This window comes from Schistocerca americana, chromosome 7 (assembly GCF_021461395.2).
Source record: "Schistocerca americana isolate TAMUIC-IGC-003095 chromosome 7, iqSchAmer2.1, whole genome shotgun sequence".
Taxonomy (NCBI): Eukaryota; Metazoa; Arthropoda; class Insecta; order Orthoptera; family Acrididae; genus Schistocerca; species Schistocerca americana.
The window spans coordinates 599,542,554-599,567,172 of NC_060125.1; the positions used below are offsets into that span (position 1 = coordinate 599,542,554).

Genomic DNA, 24,619 nt, shown 5'->3' on the forward strand with positions numbered 1-24,619 from the left:
CTTTATTTCGAACCGGTGTTCGGCTTATTACACCCGTATCAGGAAACAAGTGAGTGACCTCCACAGAAGCTAGCGTCAAAAGAGACGTTCATGGAGGTATAATAAGGGGAGACGGCGCTGCAGACTTAACGCTGTACGTTGCATTGAACTCTGCGCCGCCGTGTTAGAAGCCCCAAAACATAGGCAGACTACTGTTTACCATTCCTTCTTGTTCTTAACTCCTGTGGCTTGCACGCAACTGTTGTTTTAGTAGGAACATGTTACAGTGCTGTCTTGAATAACAGAGTGCCAGGAAGGCATTTTCAGTAGTTTTTCTGGTCTTATATGCATATTTGATCCAATAATATGACTATTTCGCCTCATTAATGTAACTTTATTTTTGTTGTAAGTTTCGAATAACCAAGGCTGCTTTCGTAATCCAGCATTTTCCTTAATATGGAGTGACAAAACCCATGGTTGGTCTACGTTTTTCCACTGAGGATGTATTTTGCAATGTTTGGTCGGTTTACAATCTCTCCTCCTCACAACCTTCACCCCGACAGGTTTGATAGGTAGGAAATCCTAAGTCAAATAACAGAAAAAGAATCACCACAGTAAAAGCAAACAATGCAACTAAAATTCATGTACCAAATATAAAAGAAAATATCGCTTGAAAAAGTCCGCTTATGATTGAATTATGATTCCTTTATCCTTTATATCGTAGACGATAATTAGAACGATTAGTAGACTCCTCAATAACCCATGCTGCTATTTTTTTATCAAAGCATTTCCACCAGAAGCTAATGTTTGGGGCAACTAACATGGAGGACAATGACTTCAAGTTTGTGACGTCATGACAACTCCCCATGGAGACACTAGTACGTAGTAATGCAAACATTAGAAACAAAGATACAATCAACCCACACAGAATCTTTGATTATGATATTAGGTGAGAATTATCAAACCGAGTGCTCTTTCACAAACTCCTACCTTGCCACAGGGGCACATCCTTCAACTGTCCAAATTCCCAGAACATCTCCAAGTTCCGTAATCCCTCCAAACCACATCTAAGCGAACCACCATCTACGGATCCTTACCAAACTGAGAAGCTTCCAACTCTACGCTGCGTACTCCCGCCACACATTCCATATTCTGCCCCAGCGCAACGTAGGCATATTCCCTCCCCCCGATTCCGAAATCTACCCCTCTCATCAGCTGAGGCCTTTCCTCTCCTGACTTCACGCTCTGTTTATCACACCCTATCACCGACCCCCATTACGTTACCCTCCTAGTTTCCACACGAAGCGGCTTCGCCACAATTCTGCCACTGCTTCCAACACTGTCATTCTGACGACGCCGTGCATCTGCATAACAAGGCGAACCCGAACTCCAGCAACATAATGTCGGAGGGTGCGCCGGCCGCGGTGGTCTAGCGGTTCTAGGCGCGCAGTCCGGAACCGCGCGACTGCTACGGTCGCAGGTTCGAAACCTGCCTCGGGCATGGATGTGTGTGATGTCCTTAGGTTTAAGTAGTTCTAAGTTCTAGGGGACTGATGACCACAGTAGTTAAGTCCCATAGTGCTCAGAGCCATTTGAACCATTTTTTTCGGAGGGTGCTCAAGGCTATTTCCTGCGTATTGTGATGGGTCGTTTAAGAGCAATAACGTAATTCTGATTTATTCGGTTTGTTACATTAATTGTTTGTGTGTCTATGAAAGTATTTTCACGACAATGAAAAATACTGTAAAGTGCACTGTGAGAAGTTTCCATATAAAAAGAGAGCTGTTCTTGGATTGGGATCAAATACGTAACTCATGTTGTCAGGTTCGAAGAGTTGATCTTCCTTGAAGTTGCTATAGAAAACAAGAATAAATTGACGTCCTGGAGGTACAAATACTGATCACATTAATTCGTGCCACACTTTGTTTTGAGCTTCGGTTTTCTTTATTTTCGTGTACAACTGTACCGAGCTGGTACAGTTTGTGCCGTTTACAATCGATTACATGTTAACTGATCAACACACGTGCCGCGTCGAAACTTCAAGCATAACTGAACCTAAAACAGTAGCTCCATATGGGCCTTATATAGATTTTACTACAATGACGTAATTGTTAACAACAGAATTTCAAATAATTACAATGAATTTTAGCAGATGATAGGACATTAAGTAAAACTAAATGACGTAATATATCAAATTCATTATAAACAAGTCTCAACAAAAATGAAAATAGTCAGATACGTGATTATAACAATACATATTACATTTTAGTGGATTATTCTAACTATAGAGAATATAAATTCTTCGCCGGCCGATGTGGCCGAGCGGTTCTAGGCGCTTCAGTCTGGAACCGCGCGACAGCTACGGTCGCAGGTTCGAATCCTGCCTCGGGCATGGATGTGTGTGACGTCCTTAGGTTAGTTAGGTTTAAGTAGTTCTAAGTTCTAGGGGACTGATGACCTCAGATGTTAAGTCCCATAGTGCTCAGAGCCATTTGAACCATACAAATTCTTCCTAGCAATAAGGAAAACATTGTGTATTTCTATCATATATGATACGGATCTTCAGACTCAGGAAGACTATTAAGTGACTTAGTCGACATTTTAACAGGGTACTAGTACGATGTTATAGTGCCTGTGGTGTTAAAAAGTGCAGTACTTCTACTACTGCCCATATATTGCTATGCTTAGGATTGCTGGTTGATATGCTATTAGCTTTTCAATAAATTGTGTGAAATTGTTGGTAACAAGGGGTAAGGTCCTAGCTGCTATGCTTCAACGGCCAGACACTTCAATTCTATGGCGGAAGACTTGTGTTTTTCGTAGACGCCTATGTAAATATGCAACAGTACTGTGCAGTGCTGGGCGTCGTATCTCAGGGTAGAGTCGCTTTGCATCTCACAAGGGAACCTCCCCATCGCACCCCCCTCAGATTTAGTTATAAGTTGGCACAGTGGATGGGCCTTGAAAAACTGAACACAGATCAATCGAGAAAACAGGAAGAAGTTGCGTGGAACTATGAAAAAACTAAGCAAAATATACAAACTGAGTAGTCCATGTGCAAGATAAGCATCATCTAGGAGAGTTCGAGTTCAGGAGCGCCGTGGTCCCGTTGTTAGCGTGAGCAACTGCGGAGCGAGAGGTTCTTGGTTCAAATCTTCCTTTGAGTGAAAAGTTTACTTTCTTTATTTTTGCAAAGTTATGATCTGTCCGTTCGTTCATTGACGTTTCTGTTCAGTGTAATAAGTTTAGTGTCTGTGTTTTGCGGCCGGACCGCAAAACCGTGCGATTAGTAGCCGAAAGGACGTGCCTGTCCAATGGAAACCGAAAACATTTGATTGCAAGGTCATAGGTCAACCGATTCCTCCACAGGAAAACACGTCTGATATACTCTATACGACACTGGTGACGGCATGTGCGTCACATGACAGGAATATGTTGTCGACCCACCTAACTTGTACACTTGGTGAATGGGTAAAAAGATTCTTCTACCTTGCCCAATTTAGGTTTTCTTGTGGATGTGATAATCACTCACAAAAAAGTGTGAAAACATAAGAGTTTGTCACATAAACTGCAACAAATGAATGCAACAGTTTCACAGTCGCACAGATTTCCCTGTGCTCTGTCAAAACATGTTTTTAACATTTTCAAATTTTTCCGTGTGTAGACCGGCAAATCCTGCATATGTCCAAGCAAATCTGAACATGTCCTGGAATTTTGGAGAGCGAAGTTGCTTATATGTGAGTGCCTGAACTTTGATAATTGTCTGAAAATAAAAAATTAGAATTTTCTCCCGAGGGAAGACTTGAACCAAGGACCTATCGTTCCGCAGCTGCACACGCTAACCACAGGACCACGGCGCTCATGTGTTTACACTCTCCTTGATGTTGCCTATCTTACACATGGACTACTCAGTTTGTATATTTTGGTTATTTTTTCGTAGTTCCACACAACTTCTTCCTGTTTTCTCGATTGATCTGTGTTCAGTTTTTCAAGGCCTATCCACTGTACCAACTTATAACTAATTCTGAGGGGGGTGCGATTGGGAGGTTCCCTTGTCAGTGAACCCATACACGAGGTGCGTAGCGGCCAACTGTTCATCGGCAAACTTATACATGTTGGTGTGTATCACTGTTAAAGTACAACTAACACTGCCGATAAGGAAAGACAGAGCCACGACCCAGCAGTACTGAATGCTAACTTGAGTGCTTGAGTGAAGTGGGCATTACTGTTGTGAACAGCCAGTATCGTGAGTGAACGGGAATAACACACACTGCGCATGCCGTCGACATTTTGCCGGCCGGAGTGGCCGTGCGGTTCTAGGCGCTACAGTCTGGAACCGAGGAACCGCTACGGTCGCAGGTTCGAATCCTGCCTCGGGCATGGATGTGTGTGGTGTCCTTAGGTTAGTTAGGTTTAAGTAGTTCAAAGTTCTAGGGGACTGATGACCATAGCCAATAAGTCCCATAGTGCTCAGAGCCATTTGAACCATTTGAACCGTCGACATTTTGACTGTTTTGTAGATAATTTCAGTTCAATACAGATACAAAGATAAATGCTGGTAAGCAAAAACGATATTTCCTTGGAGTACCTGAGAAACTACATTTACGTATGAAGTTTTCTCTCAATAACATGTCGTGTTCTACTCGCTAAGAACTCTTCAGACCAATCACAGAGCTTTGAGCGACTAGAAATGAGACGTTCAAATTCTTAGAACATGTACGTCAGTATGTTATGCAGAAATGATTACCATTTCAGTCATCTCTGTTCAGCATGTGCCTTGTTGCCTAGCAGGCATGGGGTTCGTCATGGGCCTAGATAACTTGTCCTTTGCGTGATGGCATCGACGCGTAGAAGGCGGGAATGGGGTGCTGTGACAGTAGCCATCCATGCTGCACCTGCCCGGTTCCAAAGTCCATCTGTGTGGTCGGCAGTGGGTCACAGTCCTGCACCCGTCGTTTCGCCATATCCAACACATTTTCGATTGGCGAGAAGTCTGGTAATCTGGCGGGCCAGGGCAAAAGACTGACGCAATATGACACCAAGAAGGCACGTGTTCGTGCAGCAATTTAAGGTCGCGCAGTGTCTTGCTGAAAAATGGCGTCTGTGAGGTCGCGCAGACAGGGTATGACTATGGGTCGCAGGATGTCGTTCACGTAGGCCACACAAGTCACAGTGCCCTGTACGCGCACCAGTTGTGATTTGTGGTTGTACCCAATAGCACCCCACACCACAAGCCATCGAGCTGGCGCTGCATGTCTCGTGCGAATACAGTCATTGTGATGCCGTTTAACCTGTCTGCGGCCATCATTTTCAAACAAACATAACCTGAATTCGTCCTAAAACTCTATTGATGCCATTCCTGTCCAGAGTGACGATATTCCATGCACCATTGCTGTCTAGCATGTTTCTGCACATTCGTCAAACGTAGGGGAAAAAGTGGACGACGCGCACGTAACCCATGCCGTAATAACCAGCGTCGGACTGTCGCGCCTGATAATGTACGACGTGTTCCACTAGAACAGAGGAGGACACATATGTCCTGCAATGCCAATCGGATCAGGTGTCGATCTTCCCGGGAGGTGGTCTGGATGGTGCGAAGTGACTCATCTCGTCGTGTTCTACGGCCTTCTGTGAACCATTCGCACGCATCCGTTGCACTGGCGAAACACTTCGTCCCATATGATTAGCAATTTCCCGCATGGATGTATCACATTATCCCATGCCAATAATGCGCCCTCTTTTAAACTCACTGCCGCCTGGTGTGGCCGAGCGGTTCTAGGCGCTTCAGTCTGGAACCGCGCGACCGCTACAGTCGCAGGTTCGAATCCTGCCTCTGTCATGGATGTTTGTGATGCCCTTAGGTTAGTTAGGTTTAAGTAGCTCTAAGTTCTAGGGGACTGATGACCTCAGGTGTTAAGTCCCATAGTGCTCAGAGCCATTTGAACCTTTTTTTTTTTTCCAAACTCACTGATTTGACGGTACGGTTCGCGCATATGTCTTCGAAGCGCCCTGCATGTCTGCTCAATTCATATTGATCTATTACCTTCAGTTTATAGTGACAACGACAGCCGGGGGCACATTTTTCCGGTAGGTGGTGGTGCGTCGCGATATCGATGTTGACCTGGAACCCTCGGCCCGACGTGGTCCAAATGGTAATCATATCTGCAGAGCATACTAATTTACATATCCTGTGAATACGAATGTCCTACCTCTAGTCGTTCAAGATGTTGTTCTTTGTGAGCACGAGTGTGTTTTGTTGATGTGGGCGAGGACGTACAGAAGCGGACTTGTGGCGGTTGCAGGGTCGGAGCTGGACGGCACGGGCGACGAGACGGCCTCCGGGGACAACAGCAACGCTGGCTCGAGCGCGGGCGGCGCCGACGAGGACCAGGCGCGCCTGAGGCTCAAGCGCAAGCTGCAGCGCAACAGGACCTCCTTCACCAACGAGCAGATCGACTCACTCGAGAAAGGTACGCACCCCCCCCCCCCCCGTGCACTGCTTACCTGCCAGTGGTGAGTGGTGATGGGGCGGGAGCTGGATACCGCCGAAGCCTCCGTTGTGTTGCGCGAACTCCGCAACCGGGGCCCGAGACAAATACGGGCCCGCAACGAACTTGTGACGTCACACTAGTTGCCTTGCCCGATATACCTCGCGAACACTGGGCTCCGTCCGGGGCCCACGGGTTGCCGATGAAAAGGTACTCACTAAGGGTCTTAACTTCGTCACGTGCTATTGACAGCTTGCACACATTTAAGCGAGCAGCTACGAATTATTTAATTCATCTGAAATATTTTTCACTTCTCGCAGCATAATGAATAATCCATTAAATTTCTGGAAAACAACTGCGATAATATTATTTCTTCAGTGGGATTTCGGCTGCCTATCGTCTGGCCGCCTTTGGACTCACTCTGACGATGGACGGACAATACGCGGCTGAAATGTCAGTTGAAGCAATAGTATTTGCGCGGCTGCATGCCCGAAATTTAAAGGATCATTCATGCTCGAAATTTAATGGATCATTCATCTGAAATAGTAACTTACTCCCCGCCGGAGACGATCGCTGAGAGTCGTAACATCTGTAGTGTGACGTGTTGTGACGCGCACCACAAAGCCTGTATATCTTTCGGTGCGTCACAGGATTCAATCGGAAACATTTATTACCTTACCCAGATTAATTCTCTACACTGCTATACACATAAAACCAGCATAACTGAAGGCCACCAGCCTCGCTTTGTCCCAGAGGCAAGATTAAGCTTCTCACTACTCCAGTTGCAATAATGAAAGCCGAGTCGCAATCAATCCGCTTTCAGAAAGATTCCGAGATTTGACCCCTGGACTGGAATATGTTAAAAGGTCTCTTTATTATTTTTTTTCTGAAGTGATAGGAATAGAAAGTCCTCGCTTTATCCTGATTCCATTGAATACAATGTCGTGTGAAGTCATTACAAGAATGTGGCACATTAAATTATACCAAGTGCGCAACGGAAATTGGTATCGTGATTTCAACAATACAATCCAAGCAACGGATCCTATCAAATTTACAATAATCGTTTCTCAAGTAGGCAGTGCTATCGCCACTGACTTTTGGAGAAAACTACAATCGAATTAAACATTTATTAGCTTCTAGGTTTTCCTTTCTTAACTTGTCCATCATGTACCAAAAACAGAAACAACTTGTTGATATGTTTCCTCAATGTGAGGCGGTTTTTATCCAATAAAAATCATCAGCAACAAAGGATCGTTACCCAAATGGGATAATTTCTGGATGCAGTTTGGAATATAATAAGCTCTAACATTAGTGAAATCTAAAAAATTACAATGGCTAACAAGATACTATAGGGGAAAATTACACAAGTTTCGCATACCAATAAGCAACATCATTACCGGGGGATGAAAAGGGGGAGGGGGACAGAAGTAAGTTCGCCATGCTGGTTAAAATTCCGGTGATTGTGACAAATCCCAGGTTACCAATATCTTCTCCTGCTTGCAAGTATTCACAGTGATCAAGAAATCACTCAGAAGACATCGCTGTGGTTGTATTATTAAACGTCATACTAGTGCACCACCGGTGTAAACAGCGCGTGTTTGTGACATTCTGTGTCTTATACTGTGTAAGTGGTTACTTGTGAAATTTGCGTGGGAAAATGCGATGAAAACAGTAAACTAATGCGCCATAACGAGAATGATATATATCAAAATATCTGTCAATCAATCAGTACAGACTATTGGAGAGAAACTGATGAGAAATATCGTAACATAAATCAAACAAGCACTGTCAATTGAACATATTAGCCATATAAACGTTGCTCGGGTCTAGTTTCAAAAACATATACTTTAAAGACTCTTTAGCATGTTCGAAGTCAATCAAAACCATAAAGGATTTGCTTGCAGCTGTTGAAATGATTGTCAGTGAGGATGGGGCAAAACGCTGATACATTACAGAAAAACAGAGAAACCAATTTGATTTATGGAGAGAACATTAAAAAGTAGCACAAGAAAAGAATAATAGTCAGACAACAGCACAAACTGGTCCGTCATCACAGTTCATTTAATATCCGAAAGACCCTTCCGGATTGTAAACAAAATCCGAAGGAAATATGGAATACATATCTTCGGTATTACCTATCTAAAGCTAGAAAAATTGCGCTGAAGTATTTGAGCTGTATAGCCACATCGTCAGCTTCTGAAAGAAGGTTCACAAAAGCAGGATACGCTCTCTGTCAGCAATTCAATAGACTGAAGGGGAAACATCTCTCAAAATGTTATTTTTAATGTCTGTAACAAATTTTTGAGATATGTAATGTTAATTATTACTGTATTCATTGATTAATATTTATGACAGAGGTATTAGCATACTGCTTCTTTCGCTATTCTATAACGCATTATTATCGGACAGGTGTGAAATCTAAATCAGCATCGATAATTTGCCACCATCGCACATTCCTATATTCCTTACATATACGTTGATAGGACGTATAGAACTTCTTCATAACCGAGCGAGGTGGCGCAGTGGTTAGCACCTCCTCGCATTCGGGAGGACGACGGTTCAAACCCGCGTCCGGCCTTTCATGATTTCCCTTAATCGCTTCAGGCAAACGCCGGGATGGTTCTTTTGAAAGGGCACGGCCGATTTCCTTCTCCATCCTTCCCTCATCCGAGCTTGTGCTCCGTCTCTAATGACCTCGTTGTCAACGGGACGTTAAACGCTAATTCCTCCCCTTTCTTCGTTAGATCCATTGGTCTCGTTTCAGAAGCTTAGTTTTTTTAAAAACTTGGCACCGATTTCTACATTACTTCAAGACGGAATTCCGAGATTCTTTAAGTTTATTAGCTTCACATATCTCAATAGTATTTCGACAAGCAGAATGGCATCCAAACTCGAAGAACACACACACACACACACACACACACACACACCAAGTGACGGTGAAGAGAGGTATTCCTAACACAGACTGCCGCAGTACCTCAAGATACGCGGAAACGTCTTTGTTTGGCAGTGTTCCTGCAAGTGAAACTCGATCCAACACAGTGGGATGCATACCTTGCGACACGTGAGGGGCGAACCACGCGAACGTAGTAGGGAATCAGCAAACGACTTCAGTTATCTCGGGTACTAACTAGCTCTAAATTATGCTAGATACTCGAGCCTACGACACCTTTTATAGAAATTTACGAGTCTTTTTTCCTTACTTCACACCTTCTCAAGATCACAACAGTTCCACTAGAGGTGTTCACTGATCGCCATCAGGAATTTAGGCCGAAACCAATCTCATCCAAAAACGCAGTGGGTTGTTTCCATCTTCTAAATAGAAGACCTAGATTGAAAGTGAATACCATCCCGAATGAAACTGCACTGAAGCATTGCTACACGTTTAAAAACCTTGGAGTACCTTTGGGCAGTGTCTCTTCCTTCAAGAAACATTGTGACGAAGTGGCACACACACACACACACACACACACACACACACACACATATATATATATATATATATATATATATATATATATATATAATTTCCGGCAATCAGTTGCAACAATTATGCATATAATAAGTTGTTGAAAGTCGTTTGTCGTGGAAAAATAATACTTGAAATAAAACACAATATCACAAATAATATTCAAGTGGATACAATTCATTGAAAAGTTAGGTATACACTCGCACATAATTAACAATTAGTGACCAGAAGTAGCTGGAGTATCGCACGAACCAGAGTGATAGTTATCATAGAAACATGGAAAGCAGAAAACAGCACGACATCGGGCACATCTGATAAACGATGCGTTTTTACAAGAACAATTGTTTTTTAAATTATCTGTTGGGAAACACACCTGATTGACATTCTGAAAAATTGTTCTATCGTTCGTCAGGTTTGATGCATACCACGCGTATCGTATCATATAGGCAAAAATCGGAGAAGACAACTGGTGGTGGACGATGGATTGGATTTTTATACAATCGTCTCTGGAGTTGATGTCACGGTTTCGCTCGATTAAAAAAGCACAATTTTGAAGGCGCTTGATCAAATTTTTTACCTGCTGGTAAAAATGCACGTCACACGGTTGGACGAGAGGAGTGCACTTTGGAGGAATGACTTTTATAGCGCACGTTGGTAACCTCTTATCGTCCTGGAACATCTCATCGTATAACGCCGGGTTCGTTTGTCCACCCCAAGAGTCGATCAAAAGGAGAAATTCTTTCTTTTGTACGTATGGTTGCAAAGCATTACGCAAGAAGTCCATGAACAAACCGGTTGTTAGTTTACCGGATTTGGAGGATGTAATAATAACGTTGGTATACTTCTTGGCGTACTCGTCGACTGTCATCTGCACTCTGGGTCCAAACGTAGCTGTGGACTCTTTGGAGGCATACGAAAACAAGAGGCCAGACTCGTCCAGACATCGTGATTGAATATTGAGCCGTATACGAATGCGTCACCTTGTTCATGTCGTGTCGGGTTACCAGGACAGCCTTTGACCTTTTTCGGCGTGAGTTCTGTTGAACGTGGACTGGTACTGGCACCCTGACAAACAAAATATAAAAATATCGTTTATATAAGAAATATACGAAATCTGTGTTGTCTATCATATATCAGATTATCATATTCTATCATGATGTTATATGACATTTGTGAACAGCCCTTTACGTACCTGTTTGATCAGTGTTAATTATGAAATCTTTGTCGAAGTTAGTTATCAACGTTCGCGTCTGGATCCGAAATGTGTCCGCTGCGGCCAAAATTTCGTCTTGGGTAGCCGTCTCTTCCCGGGAAACAAATTTTGTGATTTTCCGTTGCCGAGTCCCATGCTTCTTTTTAAATTCGGTGACCCATGTTTTTGAAGCTTTGAAGTTGAAATCTGGGAACTGACTTGCAGCGCCCAAGGCCCACTGCTGCAGGTTTCTAGTAGTAACTTGCTGGAAGTTTTGTCGAGCTTCTACGAAGCGATCATGCACCCATGACTCGATGGTACAATATTTATCAAATTTGCTACCGCCACGTTTGATTTGCTCTTCCCACCTGGATAAATAGCCCATATTTGTCAAACGAGAGCACCCCTTTTTTTGTAGAGTTTTGAGACTCCAGCCTGGATGTTCTTTGGCCAGATTGACAGCTCTAATTTTGTAATCCAGAGAAATATAGTCGTACCCTTTTTTTTTCTTTTCGTCCGGCTCGTATTAGTCTGATGATTCGTTGGCAATGGGACTCGTTTCAACGTCTTCGTAGGCTTTATTATCGTCGATTTCGTTAATGTTATCAGTTCCTCATCATGAACGAGGGTTTTTTCGGCGAGCATTTGCAGCGTATTCTGGAACATTTCTTCCCAAATTATCATGGCTTCTTCGTTGATTGATGATGACGGTTCTGCTGCGATGCGATTACTGTTACGAAGGAGGCTTTTAAAATACACCAACGCATCTTTCAATTGTTGTTTCGCCACTTCACTGTGTATAGAATCTTCTTCGATCACATCACTTTCATGCGAAGGGCCCGGATCGCTCTCCAACTGTACCGCCTGCATTTTTCCGTTTGTTTAACAGGGTGTACCAAATCTCTCACGTACGCACTGATTTTCGATTATGTTATAAGTTGCGCTAGGGACCGGATCTACCTTCTTTCGAAGTTAGCAGGCAACTACGCTCTCATGCGGCGGCTCGTTTCGGCCCATTCAACATCTGGTCCTTCAAGTGCAACGAGCGAGTAACGGAATTTATATTTCATACCTGCCACAGCAAATTTGTGTTCGTGGGGTCTCTATTCTAACTCGAACGTTTGACTTACACTATACGTATTCGTTTCGGAATATCGTTTCTACGTCTTCCGTTAACTATACTTGGTAAACATTATGAAGACAATTAATAACATTTGTGAAATACAACTTTGTTTGCGGAAAACATAACGATGTTCGAAGTCGCCAGTTTTTCCACGACAAACGACTTTCAACAACTTATTATATGCATAATTGTTGCAACTGATTGCCGGGAATTATATATATATATATATATATATATATATATATATATATATATATATATATATGTGTGTGTGTGTGTGTGTGTGTGTGTGTGTGTGTGTGTGTGTGTGTGTGTACATTTGAATTACAAAAAACAAATAATAAAAAAAAGTTGTATGGCGCGAGATTCGATCCGGCGATCTTCGGATTACGAACCCGAGCGCTTACCGCTGCGCCACTGCGCTGTAGAAAATTATTAATCGTACGGTTTCTTTTAACTGTCGATTTCCTCGACAACGACTGAGAAGTACATCTTGGTGCTTTGCCACATTACACCTTTGGCCATGAGCGTTTATTATGCCCAGTATGAATCGAATCTGAATTTCACAATTGGCGGCCTCCCCTTGTAAGTGGGGTTCTCTCGGACACATTGCGTATATTTGGGGATTTTTTTCATTTATTACTGCTTACAATCTTTACAACTGCCGTCTAGAACTCTTGTCAGCGGATCGTCCTATACTTGGGCAGCGATTCAGAGATCTAATTGAAAAGACGTATATATTGTTAATACAGTTATCGCAATTCAACAACAGAGGCGTCTTAAAGAGCAGAGTTCCCTAATGCTGAGATATTCTGGCCACTAAGGCCATGATTCGAAGAAAGACGAAAGTAATGAGAAGTAGCAGAAGTGATGACTGATCAAGAAGTCGCTACCTAAGCAGCAAAATAATCAATATCGGACGGAACACGCAGGACATCAAAAGCAGACTAACACTGCCGAAAAGGGCATTCCTGGCCGAGATAAGTCTACTAGTATCAAACACAGGATTTAATTTGAGGAAGAAATCTGAGAATGTACGTTTAAATCACAGAACTGTATGGTAGTTAAACATGGACTGTGCAAAAACCGGAAAAGAAGAGAATCAAAGCATCTGACATATGGTGCTACAGAAGAATGTTGAAAATTAGGTGACTGATCAGGTAAGGAATGAGGAGAATCGGCGAGCTAAGGAATATATGGAAAACGTTGACAAGAAGAAGGAACGGGTTGGCAGTACATCTCTTAAGACATCACAGAATAACTTCCATGGCACTAGACAGAGCTGTAGAAGGTAAATACCGTAGCGGATGACAGAGATTGTAATTAATTCGGCAAATAATTGAAGACTTAGGTTGTGAAATGCTACTCTGAGATTAAGAGATTGGAACAGGAGAGGAATTCGTAGCGGGCTGTATCAAACCACTGAGAAGACTAGTGACTCAAAGTAAAAAATTTAAAATACTACTAATTAGCCACCTGCTACAATGATGGAACAGAAGACTGTTTACAAGGCAATGGATTAATGATTTCGTATAGGTTTTTATATTTTGATTATTTTTAACGTAGGATAATTACATTCCGTGGTGAAGCATAATGCACTGCAGACTGTGTCCAGCGTCTAGAACCAAAAACACCATCTGCTACTGGTGTAACGAAGCTCTGGTCAACATTTATACCAAAATAAAACCACTCATTTCATTCATAAGGATTTAACTATAACTTCGAAAAACTCGAGCTGCGACCTTCAAGTTTGGTGGTGATGAGAATCAACCACTACATATTCACCCTTCAGTGCGACACATTTTCCCAGTGACAGATCAACTGGCGGAGACCTTGACTGTAGAAGTCTGCTTAAACTGAGGTGACAAAAGCCATAGGATACATCCTAACATAATGTCAGACCTCCTTTTGGCCTGTGTAGTGTAGCGACTCGATGTGGACTCAGAAAGTCGTTGGACGTCCCCTGCAGCGATAATGAGGCATGTTGCCTCTACAGCCGTCAATAATTGCGAAAGTGTTGCCAGTGCACTATTTTGTACACGAACTCACCTGTCGATTAATCCCATAGATGTTCGATGGGAATCATGTCAAGCGAACTCGGTGACCAGATCAAATAAATGGTTTAAATGGCTCTGAGCACTATGGGACTTAACTTGTGAGGTCATCAGTCCCCTAGAACTTAGAACCGCTTAAACCTAACTAACCTAAGGACATCACACACATCCATGGTGACCAGATCATTCGCTCAAATTCAGTTGCTAACATTTGTGGCCCTGGGACATTGCGCATTGTCATCCGTAAAACCGACCGAGGTGGTGCAGTGGTTAGCACACTGGACTCGCATTCGGGAGGACGACGGTTCAATCCCGCGTCCGGCCATCCTGATTTGGGTTTTCCGTGATTTCCCTAAATCGCTCCAGGCAAATGTCGGGATGCTTCGTTTGAAAGGGCACGGCCGACTTCCTTCCCCGTCCTTCCCTAATCCGATGAGACCGATGACCTCGCTGTTTGGTCTCTTCCCCCAAACAACCCAACCAATTCATCCGTAAAAATTCCATCTTCGTTATGGAACATTAAGTCTATGAGTGGCTCAAAATGGTCTCAGAGTAGCCAAACATAACAATTTCCAGTCAGTTATCGGCTCAGTTGGGCCAAAGGACCCAGTTTATGCCGTGGAGCGACCAACTGCTCGCACTGTGCCTTATTGACAACTAGGGTCCAAGGCTTCGCTGGGTCTGCGCCACACTCTTACCAACTGACACCGGGACTAATCCGACCAGACCACGGTCTTCCTTTCATCTAGGATCCAACCGATATGGACACGAGCCCAAGAGAGGCGTTGCAGGCGATGTCGTACCGTTAGCAAAGGCACTTGCGTCGGTCTTGTGCCGCCATAACCAATTAACGTCACATTTCGCCACTCTGTTCTAACAATGCGTTCGTCGTACGTTCCACATTGATTTCTGCGGTTGTTTCACGCGATGTTTCTCGTCTGTTAACACTGAGAACTCTACGCAACCGTCGCTGCTCTCGGTCGTTAAGTGAAGGCCGTAAAGGTAATGCCTGAAATGTGGTATTCTCGGCACACTCTCGACGCTGTGGATCTCGGAATATTAAATTCTCTAACAATTTACGAAATGGAATGTCCCATGCGTCTAGCTCCGACTACCATTCCCCGCTCAAAGTCTGTTAATTGCCATCGTGCGGCCGTAATTACGTCGGAAACCTTTTTGATATGAATCACCTGCGTACAAATGACAGCTTCACTAATGCTGTGCCCTTTTGTACCTCGTGTACGCGATACTACCACCATCTGTACATATGCATATCGCTATCCCATGACTCTTTTTCAGCTCATTGTATTGGCTATTCAGGGCCGCGCGGGATTAGCCGAGCAGTCGCCGGCACGGTAGCTAAGCGTGTTCGGTCAGAGGGTTAGCTGCCCTCTGTAATAAAAAAACTGAGTTAATCGATCAACAACGAACTGAAATGGATGTCTTACGACGTCCGCCCCGATCAGACGCAACGACCAAAAACGAACAAAAAAAAACGCCGGCACAGTAGCTCAGCGTGTTCGATCAGAGGATTAGCTGCCCTCTGTAATAAAAAAACTGAGTTAATCGATCAACAACGAACTTAAATGGATATCTTAAGACGTCCGCCCCGAGCAGACGCAACGAACAAAAGCGAACAAAATGAGATAAAAAAGAAAGTTGCGGTCTAGAGCTCTGCAGTCATGGACTGTGCGGCTGATCGCGGCGGAGGTTCGAGTCCTCCCTCGGGCATGGGTGTGTGTGTTTGTCCTTAGGATAATTTAGGTTAAGTAGTGTGTAAGCTTAGGGACTGATGACCTTAGCAGTTAAGTCCCATAAGATTTCACACACATCTAAACATTTTTTGGCTATTCAGGAAAATTTTCACCACGAAGAGCACCTTGTCGGTGTTCCGGAAACGCATGCCACGAACTGGTTTTTTCATCCAAGAAATGGCAAAGAAGTCAATTGGTGCCATATGTTGAGAATACGGAGTACTGGGGCGTGGGAGCAGGAGGTGGGGGTCAGAGGGGAATGGGGTAGGGAGGGGGAGGGGGGGGGGACGGAATGCAATAGTTGACGCCTCAAAGAAGTCGCACGTGTGGCTATGTTCTGTGCAAAATAAGCGAAAACACATCCTCCCCGCTCTTCGTCTTGGCATCCCCCCGTAACCTCTTCAGGAGATTTCGATAATATCCTTCTGCGATAGTTTGCCCCCTTACGAGCATAATCTGTTAGTAATAGACCATGATAGTCCCAAAAAACACTCAGCATCCCATCGCCCAATGATGGCCGAATCTTCATCTTTTTGACGGTTGTGAATCCACATGTTTCCATCGCTTGCTTGGGTCCTTTGTATTAGGGCCATAGTGATGCATCTATCACTCGAGTAAAGAAATTGTTCGGATTGGCTTGACTCCACTCGGTGGGCTGAGTAGACGTGGGAGAAAGCAGGCGGCGACCTTTGTCAAGTTTTTAATGTCGTGCAAGATGTTGAAAACTTATCCATCACTGATTTTCAGTTTATTTACCATCACTCCTTTTGTCTTCAACCATCAGAGTCTTCACTTCCTTCGTGATTACCAAATCTTCACAGAGATACTCTGCCATTTCATTATTCGTCATTTGGGCTATTGCACCACACTGAAAGTGTCTTCGCTACTTAAGATATGGATTATACTATGTTGCATTCTTGCTGTACACTTCCACCTTCTCGGATGGATTATTGCAGAAATGTTCCCCTTCAAATTTCCAACTGAATAGGGTGTGCCACTTTGTTGTGGTTCTTCCTGTAGTGCCTTGTTACGGTACTATGGTGTGGTGATTCCCATGTGTACCAAGATTACAGTCATCTACCCAAAAACAAACAAAAAGTTAAGTAACTTTGTTTTTCGAGGTGATAATTAATATTTTACGACCATCCTTCTTATTTACAGAATTAAGTTGTCACTATTGATTAGCTTTTGATTGTTATTAATATATATTTCTGAGCCTAGGCATATCTAGCGCTCACCGGGAGATTAAATGCCGCCTGGTGACATGGCGATCACGTGAGGTGGTAAGGAAAGTATACAAGCGGAGCAGATGTGAATAAGGGAAACCTTACTGCTACAATACTGACCGTAACTGGGAAAGCGACTTTCAAACACGGTAAGGTGTTATGGCCCAGCGCCTGGGAACATGCCTCTCGGAAATGACGAAGCTGGTCGGTCGCTGGCGTGGTACTGTTATTATTTACGGAAAGTGATGACCGATGGTGAAGACACGAGTAGACGATAAAGCCTTGAAAATCTGTTTGGGTTTGCTGCTCGATCCTAAAATCAACATGATTCAATACTTCGGCGATCCAGCTGTATGCCATCTTCAAGAGAACGATGCTGCAGCTGAGTACCCGTGAAAATTGATGTAAAGCCTGTATAACATCGTCCGCTACCGCTGATTTCTCCGGCTGTTGTAGCCTCGTATGACGGCGACCACCACGAATTGAACGGCCGATGTAAGCCTTCGCACAATGACACGGAATAACATGTCTGACTTCCTAGGTTCTACATCATTTTTCACAGAACCGAATAGTACCCAAATCTTGGAAGGTGAACGGAACACACACTTATAATCTTAAACGATATAATCCAGCACCATCAGCCCAGTCTTGGAGGGCAGCAACTGTGATGGATGTGTACGGTATGTACGCCTATAGAGGACGACAAGTTTCATCCTTAGCAACAGTTTTTAGTGGGACTCAGCAGAAGCAGCGTTCTCCTGAAGATGGTGGACAGATGGGTCGCCGAAATTCTGAATCACGTTGATTTTGGGATCCGGCAGCAAACTCTACGAGACTTCGAATACATATCACGCCGGGAAAGCCTACAAAGTTACAGGGGAATTGACGTCCACGCCTAATCACAGAACGTCAAGGTAGAGCTCTGTACAGCAGGGAAGGCGACAGTCTGTGGCCTATGTAAGGCAAAGTACAATTCAGGTGCACGGACAAGTGTTTTGGTACGCATTGTTCAGTGCATATTGTTGATCATGGCGCTTCGCAGCAGACGACGATCCCTACGTGTTCGTATGTTGACCCAACGACATGGTCAATCACGATCGCAGTGGGGTTTGGGTCATAGAGAGTGGACCTTCAATCAGCCGAGACTTGTCACCTGTTCCGATGAATAACATTTCTTGCTACGCCAGGTCGATGGCCTGGTCGAATCAGATGTCGCCTCGCAGACGAATGCCTGTAGGGGTGGTACTGTGCTACGGGAGACATTAACCAGGGATTCCATGGAGCCTGTTGTTGAAAAGGGAGGTATCATAACGACTTGGGACTACGTGAACATTATTGAAAGTCACAAGCATCCCCGGCCATCCTGATTTAGGTTTTCCGTGATTTCCGTAAATCGCTCTAGGCAAATGCTGGGATGGTTCCTTTGAAAGGGCACGTCCGACTTCCTTCCCCATCCTTCCCTAATCCGATGAGAGGGATGACCTGGATGGTCAGTCTATTCCCCAAACAATCCCCCCAACTCACAAGCATCCCTTCATACTTGGTGTCTTCTCCGACTGCGATGGCATCTTCCACCGGGATAATTATCCATGTCACAAAACCAGACTCGTGCTTCAGTGGTTTCGCGAGCGTAATGGCTAATTCTTGTTGACACCCTGGCCATCTAATTCGCTTGATCTGAACCCGACGGAACGCATCTGCGACGCTGTCGGGAGCCACTTTGACGGTGACAAAACACTGTCCCATGATTTATTGGAATTGTTCGACACGTTCGTGGACATGTGGTGCCACATACCTTCGGATACCTACTTAGGACTTGCCGAATCCACACGGCGCAAAACCGCTTCTCTACTGCGTTCCAAAGATGGACCAGCATGCTATCAGGCAGGTGACACAATAGCTGTATTCCCTCGCAAGCAAGAAAAAAGGCGCCGCGGGCCACGGGGACAGACGGGTCGCGCAGCCAGAAAGCGCGGCAGGGCGGCCGTCGCTTGCCAGCGCGGGGGCGGGGGCGGACCGGCTGCGCGCCTCCTTTTGTCGCCGGTGCCGCCCCTGGCATTCACAAGGAAAGTGGGGGCGGGTGTCGCGTGAGGAGCCGCTTATCGAAAATCGATAGTTTGCAGCGGGGGCGGCGCAGCCGAGGGTGATAGCGCAATTACTGGCGCCGCCTCCGGCGCGCCGCCGCCGCCGCCGCCGCCCCTGCCTCTCGCTTACTGGCACCTGCCCAGTGCGCACCTCCTCACACACATTCCAGCTGACGTATTGCACTGCATCCAGTCATTACACACTAATTCCTTGCAGCTTCCCGGCGGAACAGCTTATAGAGAGAGAGAGAGAGAGAGAGCTGATCCGCTATGCTTGTAGCGATTACCAAGACTTTGAGATAGCATTACTTGAGTGAAACACTATAATTATAAGGGCTAGAGCCGTACAGGCAGTGTGTCACGCGTACACGCGAGCGAGCCGCCGCTATCTCGGAATGTCGACCAACTACTTCTGTCACTACAAGCGGACGCGGGCCGCGACGTGCCTCCTTAGCTGAGTCTCCGTCCGCCCGCGCGTCGTAAAGCTGTGTCGGGCACGGTGGTGACGGCTTGGCTCAGTGTGCGTCTTGTTGTAAACCGTATTTGGGATTAAATCTGTCAAAAAAATGGTTCAAATGGCTCTGAGCACTATGGGACTCAACAGCTGTGGTCATAAGTCCCCTAGAACTTAGAACTACTTAAACCTAACTAACCTAAGGACATCACACACATCCATGCCCGAGGCAGGACTCGAACCTGCGACCGTAGCAGTCGCGCGGTTCCTGACTGAGCGCCTAGAACCGCTAGACCACCGCGGCCGGCTTAAATCTGTCAAGGTCACTTACTTGGAGTTCGCTCATTTTTGTGCCTAACAGACCCATTGCCTTAAGTTTCCTGATAAATAACACGCGGCATCCTCAGCTGAGGATAACTAGCTACAAACTCAACTCACTGTTGTCAACGAAACCTATTAATACTTACTGAAACTTTCTTGTTACGATTTTGTAAATTTTTAATTAAAAACCGCTAAATTCAGATAGTCAGTTGTCGATTCGTTATTTTTAAAATCTAGGACCAAGCGTTGAAAATATGAAACATTTCTTAATGATACTAAATTAAAATTACTTGTGGAGTTGTGACTACATCTAAACTGTGATTAATGAAGCGCAGGTTTCTGAATTTCTGTGGACATTATTTGCTCTCTAAAAGCAAGAAGCATTTCTATTCCATATTTTCTCAAATAATGATACCCAAAGAAGAAAGAAATAGTTTTCGTGAAACTAACTTGGAGTTTGTATTTGCTTATGACCTGAAATTTTTAAGCATAGTTTACGGCCTGACTCGGGCATGGATGTTTGTGACGTCCTTAGGTTTGTTAGGTTTAAGTAGTTCTAAATTCTAGGGGACTCATGACCTCAGATGTTAAGTCCCATAGTGCTCAGAGCCACTTGAATCTTTTGTAGACAGTCTGCATTTTCCGAGCATCCTACCAATGAGCTCACATCTGGCACCTGCTTTACTGACGACAGATTATTCTTCCTGACAAAACTTTCACTTGAAACTATAGAAATTGTATTTGGAAATAAGAAACCACTACATTATTACTTGGGCAAGACTAATTATATTTTGCTTTCGAGTCTGCATAACTTTGAACTATCTCAAATGATACAGTGTTATTGCCGAAAATTATCTGACGAGTGTAGTCGGCAGTGGCGTAATCCGTATAACTTGTAAAATATTAATGGTTCCTTTACTGGAACTACTGGCTAATTTTTGACCTCCGCCTCACTTTCTTCCTATTGGTCGGATGCATCACGTGTCTTTTTTTTATGTGGACAGAACACGTGTCCTGCTTGTACAGAGACCACTGTGCTTGTTGCAGAGTTCGAGCGCACGCACTACCCGGATGTGTTTGCGAGAGAGCGACTGGCCGCCAAGATCGGGCTACCGGAAGCGAGGATACAGGTGAGTCCACCCTAGCCGCGTGTGCACGGTCTCAGCTCCAGAGGACACTGCACACCCACACTCAACCGTACACTATCTCTCAATATTCAAAAACCCAAGTGATATCGTCCTACCAAGGTAGACTGCTGAATCTGGTAAAAAGCACTACTGAATTTTATGTACATTATTTTATTTACGTGCGGTTATGTCGTGTATGACGCAGCGAAACTCCAGTTGCCTTCATCCCACAACTGAACAGTATATCGAAGTTAGGGCATGGGAACAAATCCGTTGATTTTAAATGAGAGAGTAAAATTTATGAAGAACCAACGCAAATTTTTCCCCACTATGATCGATACTATGCTCTCCTCGAGAAAGATCACTTTCGCGAGATGAACCACGGTCGTTTATCAAACACCGTTTCATCTGGTCAAATATTGAAACTCACATCGTCGGTCACCAAATTTCGCGAAACTTCCAGTGAACTGCGCATAACATTATCAGATTCAGCGTTGACATGTCCTGTTGCATCCTATTTTGGTCAAAAGTCAGCAACAGTAGAGAACAGTTCTTTGTTGTCCAGCTTCTAATGCAAGATGTAGTATTCTGTTTCATTTGAGGTCTGTAAAGGATCTGTTACAAGCCCGCTTCAGTTCTGTGATCTACCATTACTGTACTGTCGCAGCAGAAGCTGTGTAGTACCGTGGTGTAGTGGTTATGATACTAAACTGTTGCATGGAGTGTCGTGAGTTCAAAACTCACCTGGACTGTACAATTTTAATTTCTATACTCGGTTCGAGTACCTTCTAGAAGTATCCACAAATGTCAAGAAACATTCCTCACACACAAATAAAGAAAAGATGTTATGTGGACATGTGTCCGGAAACGCTTAATTTCCGTGTTAGAGCTCATTTTAGTTTCGCTCAATGGAGCACGTTATCATGATTTCATACGGGATACTCTACCTGTGCTGCTAGAACATGTGCCTTTACAAGTACGACACAACATGTGGTTCACGCACGATGGAGTCCTTTACATTTCAGTCGAAGTGTTCGTATGCTTCTCAACAACAGATTCGGTGACCGATGGATTGCTAGAGGCGGACCAATTCCATGGCCTCCACGCTCTCCAGACCTCAACCCTCCTGACTTTCATTTATGGGGCATTTGAAAGCTCTTGTCTACGCAACCCCGGTACCAAATGTAGAGACTCTTCGTGCTCTTATTGTGGACGGCTGTGATACAATACGCCATTCTCCAGGGCTGCATCAGCGCATCAGGGATTCCATGAGACGGAGGGTGGATGCATATATCCTCGCTAACGGAGGACATTTTGAACATTTCCTGTAACAAAGTTTTTGAAGTCACGCTGGTACGTTCTGTTGCTGTGTGTTTCCATTTCATGATTAATGTGATTTGAAGAGAAGTAATAAAATGAGCTCTAACATACAAAGTAAGAGTTTCCGGACGCATGTTCACATAACATATTTTCATTCTTTGTATGTGAGGAATGTTTCCTGAAAGTTTGGCCGTACCTTTTTGTAAGACCCTGTATACTGTATGTGTTCTGGCCGGAGGCAGTTCGCTCCGCGCTCTTGTATGTGCAAGTGCTGAATAAATCTTCGTTAGGTGAAGTTAGTGTTCGTCATTCATCTAATTACACCTTCTTCTACGTGACAATATCATTAATTTGACTGAATTTTCTATCGGTGCTTGACAGAACGTCACGTAAATATTAAATAGGATACAGAGCATTAGGGAAGTTTTTCCTATTTAATAGTAACATCATGAGCTTTTTCTCTACAATTCATTCCCACGCCATGACCTCTACTATGTGACCAGATCGCTAATTTAACTTCCATCCTTTTGCAATCGCGTTTACTATCTTTAATCTAGAAAGAACTACCCTTAGATCTCAGCGGAGACTTGGCACGGACCTACTTACAGGTAATTCTAACCGCGCCGTTATCGAACCGTACCAATAAACATGTTCAGTGACGACACAAAATTAGTCCCTCTGCATCTTCTACGGCATACTTGACATTAACCCTTACAGATGGCTATGAGATAACAAAATGCTGAAACTTTCCAACCGAGAGAGGTGGTGCAGCTGTGAGACTCTGGATTTCCATCGCGAGAACGATTCACGTTCCTGTGCTCCCATGCAGATTTAGCTTTTCTGTGATTTCGAAGCTGGATGTTCCTTTTGCGGTATTGCAGATGTACTTGGTAGGAATGTTGCCTCTGTAGCTGACTACTGGCAGCAGTGGTCTGTCATGGGCACGTACAGCCACAAGAAGACGGCTAACGGACGCGCACGTGACACTACCGAGAAGGAAGACCATCGTGTTCGGCGTACGGCTCTGGCGCATCATAATGCATCTGCAGCAGCAATTCGAGCAGCAGATGGCACGACAGTGACACAACGAGCTGTTACAGACTGGTTACTTCAAGGACAGCTCCGAGACGGACGCCGTGTAGCGTGAATTCCATTGCCCCAAAGCACCGCCGTTTGCGACTTCAGTGGTGTCAGGTGAGAGCTCATTAGAGGCCAGGGTGGAGATCTGCTGCGTTTCTTGACGAAAGATGGTTCTCCGTCGGTGCCGGTGATGACCGTGTGTTGGTTAGGGGGAGGCCAGTTGAGAGCCTGCAGCCACCTGTCTACGTGCTAGACCCTTGGTCCTATACCTACACTTGTCTGGGGTGCGATTTCGTACGACAGTAGTAGCACTTTTGTGATTATCGCACGCACCTTGGCTGCAAATTTGTACGTCAGTCTGATAATTTGAGCCCTTATGCTGCCAGCATTCCATGATAACGCTAATCTACGGGTGGCGCATAAAATGTGTTACCATTTTGTTTTTGAATATAAACTTTATTGTCAATATAATCTGAAAGGAACATATACTACAATGAAGAGCCGTCCATGGAGATTTGTTCTAACTCAGCACATGCTCAATATGTCCACCATTTCGTTTCCTAACTTCCTTCAAACGAACACTGAAGTTAGTGATTACCCTACGGCACATGTCTTCCGTAATTTCAGTGCAAGCTTGAAGAATAAGTCTTCTGAGCTCCATTAAATCACGAGGACGTTTCGGGAAATTTTTTTCCTTTAGGTACCACCAAAGAAAAAAGTCACATGGATTGAGGTCTGGACTATTTGGGGGCCAATTTTGTCCGTCATTGACGCGACCTGGAAATCTGAGTGAAATGATCCACACGTCGAAATGCTCGTGTAAAAACTCCAACACAGTGTTTGCAGTATGTGGCCTTGCTCCATCTTGCATGAACCACTGCGTGTTGAAGGGCAAGGCAGTAGCAAGAAGCTGTCGAATGAAGTTATTGCGAAGCATGCTGAAATAAC

The 24,619-nt window shown here is 44.5% G+C and overlaps 1 protein-coding gene across 1 annotated transcript in view; it reads left to right on the top strand.

Annotated features, from left to right (window-relative positions):
- LOC124623138 (paired box protein Pax-6-like) overlaps nt 1-24,619 on the top strand; it is a 72,152-nt gene that overhangs the window by 29,141 nt on the left and 18,392 nt on the right. The window contains exons 2-3 of the mRNA XM_047148929.1: nt 6,282-6,449; nt 21,192-21,274. Of these exons, the coding sequence (XP_047004885.1) occupies nt 6,282-6,449; nt 21,192-21,274 (251 nt within the window). The remainder of the gene's footprint in view (nt 1-6,281; nt 6,450-21,191; nt 21,275-24,619) is intronic.